At 48.1% G+C, this 12,034-nt stretch overlaps 5 protein-coding genes across 5 annotated transcripts; 3 read left to right on the plus strand and 2 right to left on the minus strand.

The window, feature by feature from the left end:
* Positions 1–7: 7 nt before the first annotated feature.
* Triagg1_3364 (uncharacterized protein) lies at positions 8–2,210 on the minus strand (the record flags this gene model as incomplete). Its single annotated transcript, XM_062897648.1, has 5 exons — positions 8–886; positions 937–1,060; positions 1,124–1,309; positions 1,367–1,891; positions 2,107–2,210. The coding sequence occupies 5 exons, from the start codon at positions 2,208–2,210 to the stop codon at positions 8–10; spliced, it is 1,818 nt and encodes a 605-aa protein (XP_062757888.1).
* Positions 2,211–3,472: 1,262 nt separating this feature from the next.
* Positions 3,473–4,262, plus strand: Triagg1_3365 (uncharacterized protein; the record flags this gene model as incomplete). Its single annotated transcript, XM_062897649.1, has 2 exons — positions 3,473–3,506; positions 3,589–4,262. 2 exons carry the CDS (start codon positions 3,473–3,475, stop codon positions 4,260–4,262), a joined length of 708 nt encoding a protein of 235 aa, XP_062757889.1.
* Positions 4,263–4,400: 138 nt separating this feature from the next.
* On the minus strand, positions 4,401–6,295 carry Triagg1_3366 (uncharacterized protein; the record flags this gene model as incomplete). Its single annotated transcript, XM_062897650.1, has 5 exons — positions 4,401–5,115; positions 5,173–5,288; positions 5,362–5,621; positions 5,686–6,189; positions 6,247–6,295. The coding sequence occupies 5 exons, from the start codon at positions 6,293–6,295 to the stop codon at positions 4,401–4,403; spliced, it is 1,644 nt and encodes a 547-aa protein (XP_062757890.1).
* A 1,581-nt stretch (positions 6,296–7,876) lies between these two features.
* On the plus strand, positions 7,877–8,895 carry Triagg1_3367 (uncharacterized protein; the record flags this gene model as incomplete). Its single annotated transcript, XM_062897651.1, has 3 exons — positions 7,877–8,075; positions 8,134–8,482; positions 8,553–8,895. The coding sequence occupies 3 exons, from the start codon at positions 7,877–7,879 to the stop codon at positions 8,893–8,895; spliced, it is 891 nt and encodes a 296-aa protein (XP_062757891.1).
* A 1,535-nt stretch (positions 8,896–10,430) lies between these two features.
* On the plus strand, positions 10,431–11,550 carry Triagg1_3368 (uncharacterized protein; the record flags this gene model as incomplete). Its single annotated transcript, XM_062897652.1, has 3 exons — positions 10,431–10,713; positions 10,774–11,203; positions 11,265–11,550. 3 exons carry the CDS (start codon positions 10,431–10,433, stop codon positions 11,548–11,550), a joined length of 999 nt encoding a protein of 332 aa, XP_062757892.1.
* Between the last annotated feature and the right edge of the window lie 484 nt (positions 11,551–12,034).

Raw genomic sequence — 12,034 nt, forward strand, 5'->3', positions numbered from 1 at the left:
ACCTTCTTTACAATGACCAGCTGCTATCAGTACCCATGCTATTGGTAAATTGGTCGTCGAACGATTCCCAAGTCATCTCTTCGATATTGTGCCATTCCGCGGCCAACGTTGCCCAGTCATCGTGAAGTCCTGGAAGCACCTCCGGCATATCGACGATGGTCGACTGTGCTGACGCCCGGGTAAGGCCCGAGTTCCATTGCGCCTCGGCTATCAATGTGCCACCGCTCATCATTGGACATCCGAATGTCTTGCTTACTTCACGTCCTGGCTGTTCGCTGAGCGAGCTTAGCCGACGATTGTACTTTGCCTTTAGTACACCGAGCACAGAACGATTGGCTGAGAGGACGCCGTTTGAAGCAACCGCGGCATCTCCTTCACGTGCAATCTTGGACAAGAATTGGTCCAGCTGGATTTCTGAATTGGCCCACTCCCAGTCAAAGTCGGGGCATTGCGAGAGAGGAAACGACAGCCGAAATGCCAGCGTAAAGATTGTGATGAGCCGCGTCCAGTCGTTGACAGTAAATGATAGTATCGCCTTGTCGCTTAGCCCGCCTACGTAGTCCAAACAGGCCCGTATCTTCCTTGTGCCGCTGTAGATTTTGGATATTGGTGGTGGGAAGCGTGTGAGTTTGGCAGATAACGAGGTTTTGGAAACGGGGAGGGCGAGCAAGCTCCCCGTGTCGAGGTATATGTCGAGAAACATCATTAATAACCGAACAGGTTCTTTCCCTTCTTCACGGTAAGCACCCATCACGTCTTCATTCTGAGTGAGCTTGACGTACCAAGGAGGTTGGGGGATGTAGCTGATATGTTGTTTCTTATTTGCTGATACTGTTGCTCGAGCCCCAACAGGGTCAGCTGGCTGTTTCGCACAGTCCGACTCTCCCTATCGTTTATGGCGTCGGTCGCATCGGAGCTCAACCTTGATAGGCGGACCAGAGCCGCGAGTGTGCGGTCGCTTTCAACCTGAGCATTCTGCTCCAAAATGTCGATGGCTGTCCCTGCCCAAGGCGGGAGGCGGGTATGTACACACTTGTCTCCCTTCCACATGGTGACGTATCTGGGGATGATGGAAAACGTTAGCATCATGGATGGCAAAAGGAGAGATCCAGGCCCGGCTTACGTCGAGACGAGATACACGTAAGCGAGGTATGCCCGGATCATATCCAGCTCTTCGCTCGTCACCCCCCGTCCCCATGGGTCAGATGAGAGGAAATCTTCATCCAAGGATAGGTCGTGGACTATGTCCGCAGCCATTCGCATGCATTGAACCAACCGTGAGCTTTTGGGTTTTAGGTGGAAAGGATACCTGGGAGCGACAAGTTAGTTGAAGATGTGTGGGATTCAGGCTCGGAGGCCGACTTACCATGAACAGTATATCAGGAGGCCTTGTAGCAGCTGAAGACTTCTCTCTCCTCCAGATACATACTTGAGCCCCAAAACCCTTAGAAATTCCTCGTCATACAGCGAGTGCTTCTGAACTGGCCTCGACCTTGAAGACACGGTCAAAATGGCCAGGAGAATGAAGGGCTTCGCGGCAGCCACTTGGGTTACGGTTGAATCAGCAGGCAACACTATGAAAGGAATGTACTCGAGCATGGAGCTGAAATTGTGCAATAGGCTCTCGGCTGAAGCCATGTTGAACTGGGGTTTCCGCCAGCTCTCGAAAACGGAGCGAGACTGGGCCGACGAGCTTGACTGACTGGCAGATTGACTCGGTGTTGGAACCAAGTCGATGGGATCATCTGTATCTAGGACAGTATCAAGAGCAGAATTGTGCAACTCCCGTAAAGTCTCAAAATCATCTTCGACGTGCGACCTGATGGGAACTAGATAGTCAATGCTAAAGGTACTAGGTTGACCAGCTGGTGACTGGCCCGTTTCTGCGGTGCTATAACGCAAGCAAAGAAGGCATTAGAATGTCTTGATAGCAGAAGAGAGGAGTGATTCTAGGTTATATGGCATGGGCCTTACGACAGTGCTCGACGTGACCTGCGGGGCCGCGCTTTGGTGCGAGACACGCACTCTCTCCTCGAGGCAAGACATCTAACAGGCGATGAGCATAAAAGAACAAGCTAACATGAATGCAGTTTCGTTTCCGCCTACTTCCCACACACTCCAGGCTGCTCGCTGGGCTGGCACTTTGCCTTTGCCGTGCGACAGTGCTCGCAAGCGGTCGCATTCCGCTTCGGAGCTGAGCCTCTCTCCATTGAAAGGTGCCCAGTAAGGCTATGTCCGAGACCCCTGGCTGGGGATGGTTTGATGGACGGGCTGGTTGGTGAACGGGCGGTTGACGTAAAGTTCGGAAAGAAGAGACTCTTGATGAAGAGAGACGCGCTGCCGTTGGCGAAGGCGCGGGAATGCCCGTCACATGTGTGGCTGACCTAGGAGTTGCTGTTGGTTGTTGGCTCTAGTAGACTATATCCGGGTGGGTTTCGGATATAGCCGTGCTGGTAGGGCACCAACTCTGGCGGTTGTTGTGTTTATACAAGTGTGTATTGATTGGAAACTGCTGTACAATTAATCAGCATCCTATAATTCGGGATGATTCACATCTTGATGTTTTCAGCTTTTAAAAGCGGTTTCCTGTGCCTCTTTGCATCTCGTCGGTCTTAATGTGCGGATCGCTTCGGGCCTACTGGACAGCAACCAATTGCGCCATGAAATACTCCGATGAACTACTCCGGACTGCTATCAGCTTACTCTTCTTACAGGTCATACAATGTCTATAAAGTTATCAAGAGAGAGTAGCACAAACCGCTTCAAAACGGATGTCCTTCATTAATATCGAGTCTTGTATTCAGAGTTAAACTAGCAGCCAACAAGATGCACGTCGCGACGGAATGTGATTGGGCCACTTTGAGAAGCTGATGTTGCGTGCGCCTCGCTTTGTAACCTCTGCGACAAGCTTGCCGTTTTCGAGATTGAGCCCTCGATGTATTTAATATCGGCGGGTTTCCCAATATGTCGGTTTACTTTGTTATACGCAGCCGTACGAATAGGAGTTTCACGGCTTCAGCACTGCTAGAATTAGCAGAAGTGCCAAATTCCACGCCACCATGCGAAATAGACATGTGCCTCTCTTAGAGAGAAGTAAACTATTGCAATACGCAACAGAACCATCCCAAAACGGGTGCGATACAATTGGACTCTGTGGAACGAGGTGAGCTCTGAATTGATGAATTCCGATTTGATGTCGGCTATCGACTGTTTTCTTTGGTGTGAGACAACACAAGATGTTCGGTTAGAGATAGCCATCGGCAAGAGATAAGCTTCACAACATGCGATTGGGCCAATGTGACAACGCCTTTGAACACATGGTCATACAATTGACTCGACGATATACGGGCAACTGATATTAATATAGGCATACACGCCTTCTTCTGCATCATCATCAACTTGTTTAGGTTTTACTCACTCCTCATCCCCATATCAACAGCCACTTGCATCCAATACAGCATATCGCTCATACATGCACTTGCGGTCGGGGTACATTATTGCCATGTGTATCTGCGGCATATCCTTGTTTCTCATCCAACGCTGACACTCAACACTATATTTCACAACAATGACTCCTCAATCCAAAAGCAACACAGAAATGGACTGGCCAGAAGTTTGACGACAAGGGTAATGTGCTACCATTTCCAGGCAACACCATCATCTGCCACCTCCTACGGGACAGCGAATTATACAAAGCGCTTTTACCAATTCATGAAATACTCCAGAAGAGCAGATTCACCAAATTCTACACTCTTCTTCCACCGCCGAGCTGGCACATGACCGTCTTTGAGGGTGTTTGCGATCAGCGGCGCAAGCGTGAGGTGTGGCCCCAGGAGCTGCCGCTTGATGCACCACTGCAAAGCTGTCATGACCTCTTTCGCGATAAGCTTTCCACATTTGACCTTTGCGTTCAGCCTTCCCTGAAACTGTCTGTTACCGGACTGGTGATGAGCAAGGCTGGAATTCGCCTTGACCTAGCCGCCGTTGACGATGCTGAAGAGAAGCGCTTACGAGGACTCCGTGATCGACTGTCTGATCTGTTGCAAATCCGGGCTCCAGGTCATGAGACGTATGTTTTCCATCTGGCTCTCGCATATAGAATCGTTGCTGTTAGTAAGGCAGATGGCGAGGCTCTCACAATGCTGCTTCAGAAGGGATACGAGACTATTCCTCATGAGTTTGAGCTTGGCATGCCCGAATTCTGCCACTTTGACGACATGTTTGCATTTCATCGGCAGTTCTATCTCAAAGAACAAAGTTAAGACATAGAATAATCGAAGATTAGGAGTTTAGTTTGTTTGGTCATTACAGCATGATTTATGATGAATACGATTTCGTCTTCGAATGTCAACGCTCCTGCCTGCACTTGTTTGATGAATTCGTAATCATTAAATTGAGCATCAGTATAACTCCAGCTCAAACCTATCGCGCTGAGATATATCCCTCCACAATTTCTCCAAAAATTCCGCGCAAGACTTTTCCCAAACAATCCCCTTCAGTGCGGACTCAAGTTCATCCTTTGTCCAAACCATAAGTGAAGCACCCAGTGGCTCCATCTTTTCCACAAACCACCATTTCTCAGGCCATTCTGATGCAGCTCCATATCCCATAAACAGTACCCATAGTAACCACCGTTGTCTCTCTGGATTAGCGTTCCACCACCCTTCGTCTTGCATTTCGAGACCATCTCGTAGCTGTTGAGATAGCTTTAGAAGCAGCTTAGACTTGGTCGGAAGCTCTCTTAGTATGAGGTAGAGGTAGACGTATCCGGCTGTGTTCATCAAAACAGACGTAGACGAGAGATACTCGATAGGATTAAGAGCTTCGGTGTATTCATTTTGAAGATTAAGGAGATTGAATTCTGTTCCATAAATTTGATGGCTCATTGCTGCTCTATCCAAGGGGGCTTCATACTCTGGGTTTAGAGCTGCAGATATACGCCTCAGAGATCGGAAGATGGAATTCGTAGGCGAGGCGACTCCAAAGGTGAATTCGGTAGAAGCAACCTTGTTTCTCAACTTGGCTGGCAGTTCTGCATCACCCTTTGTGGCTTTGTAGGTGAGCTGCGAGAAAGATGGCTTGCATTTCCAAACATTGGAATAGGATAAATCGGCCCTAGATAGGTATGGGTAAATATGGCTGGAATATGCTGAGTGTATAGCCCGAGCTTACCAAGTAACTACTCCTCTGTGTGCCGGTGTGACACCTTCTATACCGCCTCGTGCCTTTACCATCAGTTCAAGACCCTTCATGTGGATTCTGGCATCTTCAAATTGACCGGCGAGATTCTGAGCAGGGAGATGGTCAGCAATGAAACATACGAATGACACGATGGAACAAGTGTGCTCGGCCAAATCTTACCTCTCGAGATATTACTATTGATACGGCTGCAATGAGAGTGTCTCTTATCACGCCTGCCTCGAGACCCTCGTTTATCAAACGGAAGGCTTCTCTTCCATGATACAGGCTACCGGCAGAATCCGTCAAGCCGTATTTCAGGTTATGATCCAGGCTGACAAGATACATGACAGCATGAAACAAGGCAAGCTCTTCTCTGACGTAATAGAAGCAATCCGGTGAGAGATTGAGGGCGATGCAGTTGACAGCATAGACCTGTTGGTCTGGAGCTCGAGATTTAATTGATTAGCGTTTTATTTCATGACAATGGACTGAAGACACACTCACAATAGAATATGAACTTCTGACTCTCAGGCCCGAGCGGAAATTGGAATGAATCATATGGATCTGCAAATGCGCCACCTCTCATCAAAAGGTTCTTGTCTGGCATGAGGCTCTGGCGAATTAGCCAGTGAGTGTTCATCAGTTGGACCTCATTTGCGGAATCTCCGTCTCTGTCCTTATCTGATCCTGTCGTGGGACGCTTTGCTTTGGAGGGTTTCTTTTGTTTCCGTGATCGGGAGCCAACTCTGAACTTTCCCTCAAAGATTCGCTGAGGCTTCTCTTTCATAGGGACGGCGGCAGCGGCAGCCATCTCGTCTGTCAGTGTGGGGTGGTTTTGTCTCCAGACATAGTTCCGCATCGCCTGGCTGCGGACGATTCGCGAAACATTTCTGTCCGGCCTATCCGTTGATGATCCAGTGATTGTGATGAACTCCAGCGGCTGTACATCGAATTCATCCGTGTAGGTAAACCTCTCGTCGTGTGACCTGGACGGGAGATTTACTACAACTAGAGTATCTGGTTAACATCCAATACCAGCAACTAATGCACAGGAGAGAGATCTACCATTGTTGTGAACGAATCCGGAAGCCCCGTAAATTTTCTCTCCACTCATGTTCAGGCTTCCAGGTAAGCTGCACTTGGCAGTTGATTGGGGTTGGGATCAGGGTTAAAGAGGCGGTATAGTGAGTTGCCAATGATGAAAGTAGATGGAGATTGATGCAAGAGATGTAAAGACTCGAGTTTCTCATTACCCAGATAGTTAAATGCTCTGACCGGGTATGATAAATTACAATGGAGGATGCACATGATTAATGTCTAGATGCTAATCAGACGTTGTCTCTAGCCTCATCACTTGCCCCTCTCGTGTTGCGCTTGCTTAGTAAAACCGGCACAGCGCCCTAAAATAGTTTTGGCAGGATTCAAGAATTAGTTAGTAGACTACAGGATAACCTTTCGTATATGGATATTGACGTTGAATACGATGAAGCCTCGGTGAATCGGCAGAATGTGAACAGTTGGGAACTGCCCGTGGGAGAATTCCTTCCGATATAGGCAGGCAAGGTAAAGTTACTGGGGGCCGGTTATGTGCAAATATGGATCCGAAGTATTGGAGAATATGGGCAAATATTAGAGAAACATAAGGCCCGACACAGCTGAGTGAGCCCTGAAGGGACGAAGAGACAGATACACTAAACTACGAATTACCGGCGGCTTGCTATTTCGGTACTGTGTTTTACTCGTCGAGGTTACACAGTGCTGGGGCGTTATCTAGGAAATACATGTATGCATGCACTTATAAAACGACGAGACCAATGAAAGGCTTCTCGAATGATCACCAGCATCTGTGACGAGGCCGCTCAAGTCAAAAGTGCAAACATGCATGGCAGGTTCGTATTTATCCTGGAAACCCAGAATAAAAAAGACAAACGAAAAAGAATAGCTATACCAAAATAAAAGAAAGCTAAGAGTCCAGCTTTGCGACTAGGATAGCCAGTCGTTGCTTCAGCTCCATTCGCGACCTTTCTCAGGGAAGGATTCAGCCGCTGTCAATGGCGTCACCTGAGGCCTTTCACTCGGGCAGAGCGACTGCAAATATTCCATCGGCGTTTGTTGTAATTTCTTCGGCGATGTGCCATTTGCCTAAGCGCTAGCCGTCCTCGACTCCATCGGACTGAGTCGCGCTCTTCCAACAGATGATTGTTAAGGAGATAACTCTTGAGTTCTAGAAGTCTCAAAAACACAGCCCAATTCGAACAATGCCAATGCTGGGTGATCCAAACCCTGCAACAATTTAGTCGATAAGCAGAAGCCAACACTAGTTCTGGGCTAAATGGGGGCCATGGTGTGTTGCATGTCTCCTGGCGGGACAGCCGCTGATTAATTAATTTGGCAGCTCAAATCCCGGCCGTGATCGAAGCCATGCGAGTTGAGCTGGCAAGCCAAAGTCTAAGTTTCTCAGCATCTAATTAGTGAGTAAAGCGGCGCCTTGGTTTAGCAGTGATCCCGCTCCTGATGGAAAGTTGTCACAATAGGAAAATGGTAGCATGTGGATGGTGTACACATTCGAGTATATAGACAGAGATGATGTAGCTCTTCATCGTTTAAACCAGAAACACAAACAAGTCCATCCTCCATCTAAATCATTTCATATTTGCAATTCAAGCCTGTCTTTCAATTGAACAAGACCACAGAAATGCCCCCCTCGGTTCTTATCATTGGCGCCGGTGGTGCATTCGGAAGACCTCTGGTGGCAGAATTCATCAAACAAAAATCTCACTTTTCCCGGGTTGGCATCCTGGCGGATCCCGCCAAAGTGTCCAAGTTTTCCGACGCCGCTGCTCAGGGTATCGAAGTTGTGGCGGGCTCCTTTTTGGACCCCAAATCCTATGAGGGTGTGTTATTACCAGATTCATCAGTCTAAGAGAATGCAGTGTATTGACAGATAATCAGGCTTTGAAGTCGTTGTGTCTCTGGCGGGCAATGCTATCATGAGACTCCAGCCGGCCATGATCGAATCTGCCATCGCAGGCGGAGTTCGTCACTTTTACCCGTCGGAATTTGGATCAGACGTTGGCCAGGATAGTCTCAAGACCTTTCGCTACTTTCGTGATAAGCGAGTGACCCGCGATCATCTCGCGGTCAAGGCCAAGGAGAACCCGGACTTTTACTACACGCTCATGCTGACCGGCATTTTCACCGAATGGGCTGCAGATCCATTCTACGGCGTTGATGTCGAGGCTCATGTTGCAAACACATATGGACGCCCAGATGCGCAAATCTCTGTCACTTCAATTCCCGAGTAAGTTGAATTCCATTGCAGTTCAGTTCACATGGGTTAAATCTTGCTAACCGGTGGATTTTTACTTTAGCATTGCGAGATTTACTGTCGAGTCTATCCTGCTACCTCTTACTCCCGGGGTTCAAAAGCGCGAAATCCGAGTGACCGGAGAGCGGACCACCTGGCAAAAGTTCATCGATGACTTGGGCGAGGTTCAGGGAGCCAAGTACAAGTGCTCGTATCTGGACCCTGCCGAGGCTGCTGCAAAGCAGGACGAGGCCCGAAAGAGTGGCGATGAAGTCGCCGAGCTGATGTGGTCAGTCAAGCCCCTGGCTGCCTCCGGAAACGGAATCGTACCTGGAGAGCTGGACAATGACAAATTCTCATTCCGGCCGGAGTCTGTTAAGGAGACTTTCAAGCGAGTCTATGGATAAAAAGTAGTCCTTTAGTAATTGGCCCATAAACGAGTTACGACGAATGCTATGCATGCAGATAGACCAGGTAGTGCATCGTATATTGGATATAAAAAATACTATTTCAAGCATATACATTAACGTCGGGCGTATGCAACTCATTCGGCGTCGGTGACAACAGAATATCTGCCAAATCTTTCATTGTCTTGGCTTCTAGCCTAGCGAGTTCTCGAGAACCAGGCCAATGAAACTCCATTCTTCTGAGTTAAATGGGTTCGAGATGACTCCTAATCGGGCTGGAAACCATCCTGCTCAGGAGGTGATCTCTTGTGCTACTTTTGGCATGCAACGTCCTTGTCATCATGACTAGACTTTAGCATTCAACAGCATTGCGGAGAATTTGTGAGCTGAAAGAGCTCATGTTAGAGGATGGTGTCAAGCATGGCACGACCAATTCCGCCAATGTACCCTATAGACTCAATGATTAGTACTGTGATAATCCTGTGCTCTACCATGAGGAGAGAGAAGAGACAGTTTCCGTAAGATGAATCAATATGATTGACGGGATATTCCGTGACACAGCCTTTGCAACTTGATCTCGAGTGGAGTCTTGAACTAGATTCGATTACAAAGTTGGAAATGCTCTGAATACAGATCGGTGGGTCTAAAGGGTATGTTTTGCATCTACAGTATCACTTGTAATCAAGACCTCGTTTCACATCGTTTCTGGCAAATTCACTTGTTCTGTAGATAGCTACGCTCTTCATTGCTGCTTACTGGCCCCTTGATTACGTGAATTCTTCTACAAGTCCACCTCATTCCATTCCACGAGAGCGATCTCCTAACTTTCCCCCCCTCGCTAGTGGAAGCTGACAAGCAACTCTCTCACGACCTACCCGACTAGGGCGACGCCATGCATTAGCTTGCCTCTTCAAAACATTTCCTCTTTCAGAAACCGCTTCGCATTAGCCTTGCTCCACAGCCATCTCCAAGTTTCCCCCATCAAGATAACGCTATGCCATGGCGCCTGGACTTTTGCCACGATCCCCACCGGATCATCGCTAGTTGCCGGTCAAACTCAGCATCCAAGACACGTTTACAAAGGAAGCAACCCCGTCGTTCCATTTGTTTCTCAGTCTCTTCTGTTTAACTATACTTTTAACTTTCAACTGACATTTCACGCTATCAATAGAGTGTCTTTGTAAGTCTTTTTTTGAAGGATTTGCTAGCTGCTGCTACTGCTGTATCATTCGCGTCGAGTTCCCCCAACCCTTCCTAATCTCGTAAATGCCCAACCTCGTTAGAAATGCATCAAGTTGTGAGATATTGGCTGTCAGCAAAGCTGTGATGGACTATTTGCCTCGGCTGAAAGCGAAATCTTCAACTTCTTCTTAGACTTGTATTAGTATATTAACTCTTCACATTCCCTCACATCATAGTTCCTTCTCCTTTCTTATCAATACATGTCTCTTCAACGTCGCATATCCAGTATCAAACAATATTAAACTTTTTATAAAGAAATTAAAAATTTCTTTTTCCTACACATTAACACCAGCATGAGCGTCACATTCACCGTCCAGCGTGGTTCCAAAAGCGGAAAGATTGTCCAAGACACAAGCAACCGCCAACTCGGTCGCAACGAAGCCTATCTCAAGATCACGCACTCTGGCCTGTGTGGAACAGATGAACATTACCTCCACGCCGGTTTGGCCCTAGGCCATGAGGGTGTCGGTATCGTTCAGGCTGTTGGCCCAGATGTCACTTCCGTCAAGGTTGGCGACCGTGTCGGATTTGGATGGGTTCACAAGACTTGCGGCCGCTGTGAGCCCTGCCTTACTGGTGAGTATTTCATGCTTCTCTCCGCACAATTACCTAAGTATAATCTAATTGAACGCGCAGGAATGGATTTTTATTGCGCCGAAAAGACAGAGTATGGCTCTCACGACCATGATGTTGGCTCTTTTGCCAGCCATGCCGTCTGGGATGCCGACTCACTTCACAAGATTCCCGAGGGTCTTGACAGCGCTGATGCCGCGCCCCTCATGTGCGGCGGTGCTACCGTTTGGTCACCCTTTGCTCTCTATGGTATTAAGGCAACTGATCGTGTTGGTGTCCTCGGTGTTGGTGGCCTTGGACACTTGGCAATCCAAATCGGCGCCAAGATGGGCTGTAAAGTGGTTGTCTTCTCCAGCAGCGAATCTAAGAGGGAGGATGCAATGAAGCTTGGCGCCAGTGAATATCACGTTCTAACTGCGGATTCTTCTCTGGACGGAATTGAGCCCGTCAAGCATATGCTCCTGTGTGGAAACGCCCAGCCAGATTTTGCCCGGTACGTTCTGGACATAGCGCTTAGAAAATTAATATGAAACTTTACTAACAAATAAATACAGCATGATTCAGCTCACTGCTGTTGGCGGCAAGATTTACAACTTGATTGTCAGCTTTGACGCATCTCCTGTGCCAATGCTGCCCATGCTGGTAAAAGGCATCAGCATCCAGGGTTCGGGTGGCGCGCCCCGCGCTGAAATCCGGAAAATGCTCGACTTTGCAGTACAGCACGGAATCAAGCCTGTCATTATGAAGTGGCCATTGACCACGCAGGGTGTAGAGGACGCAATGAAGGCGCTGCGGGAGGGAAAGATGAGGTACCGTGGCGTCTTGGTGGCGGAGGACTAAAGGGTTTCAGTCGATAGAATTAATTGGATAGTTGTCATTATGAGCGGTTAAATACACGATAAAGCTATTTGAATAGTCAATTGGTCATTTGACAACACCTCTAAAGCTTCTAGTTGGTTACAACGTGGCTGTAGAGCCGTTTCTCAGCGTCCGAAAGCTGTCTTTGCAACTGGGTCGGGAGTTCCGGGGTGTCTCTGCGCCGTGATGGTGTGCTGGAATGCTGTAGACTCATTGGAGGTGAGCCGTGCCGGTTGCAGTTAGAGCTACGGAAGGCTTCACGCGCTAGTAGTAAGGCATTTACTGAACTGAGAAATGAAAAGACAGCGTATGCGGAGTAGGGCGTCATGAATCTTCTGGGTTTTAGATAGGCTATGTGGGTGGTTGTTGGCAAGCATCGTGCGTGAGGGTCGAGATTGTTAGTATATAATCCACTTGTATTACAATTCATAATTTGAAAGATTATACTTCTCCCCAGCTTAGAAAT

The sequence above is a fragment of the Trichoderma aggressivum genome (genome assembly GCF_033847375.1).
Source record: "Trichoderma aggressivum f. europaeum strain CBS 100526 chromosome Unknown scaffold_009, whole genome shotgun sequence".
NCBI classification, from domain to species: domain Eukaryota; kingdom Fungi; phylum Ascomycota; class Sordariomycetes; order Hypocreales; family Hypocreaceae; genus Trichoderma; species Trichoderma aggressivum.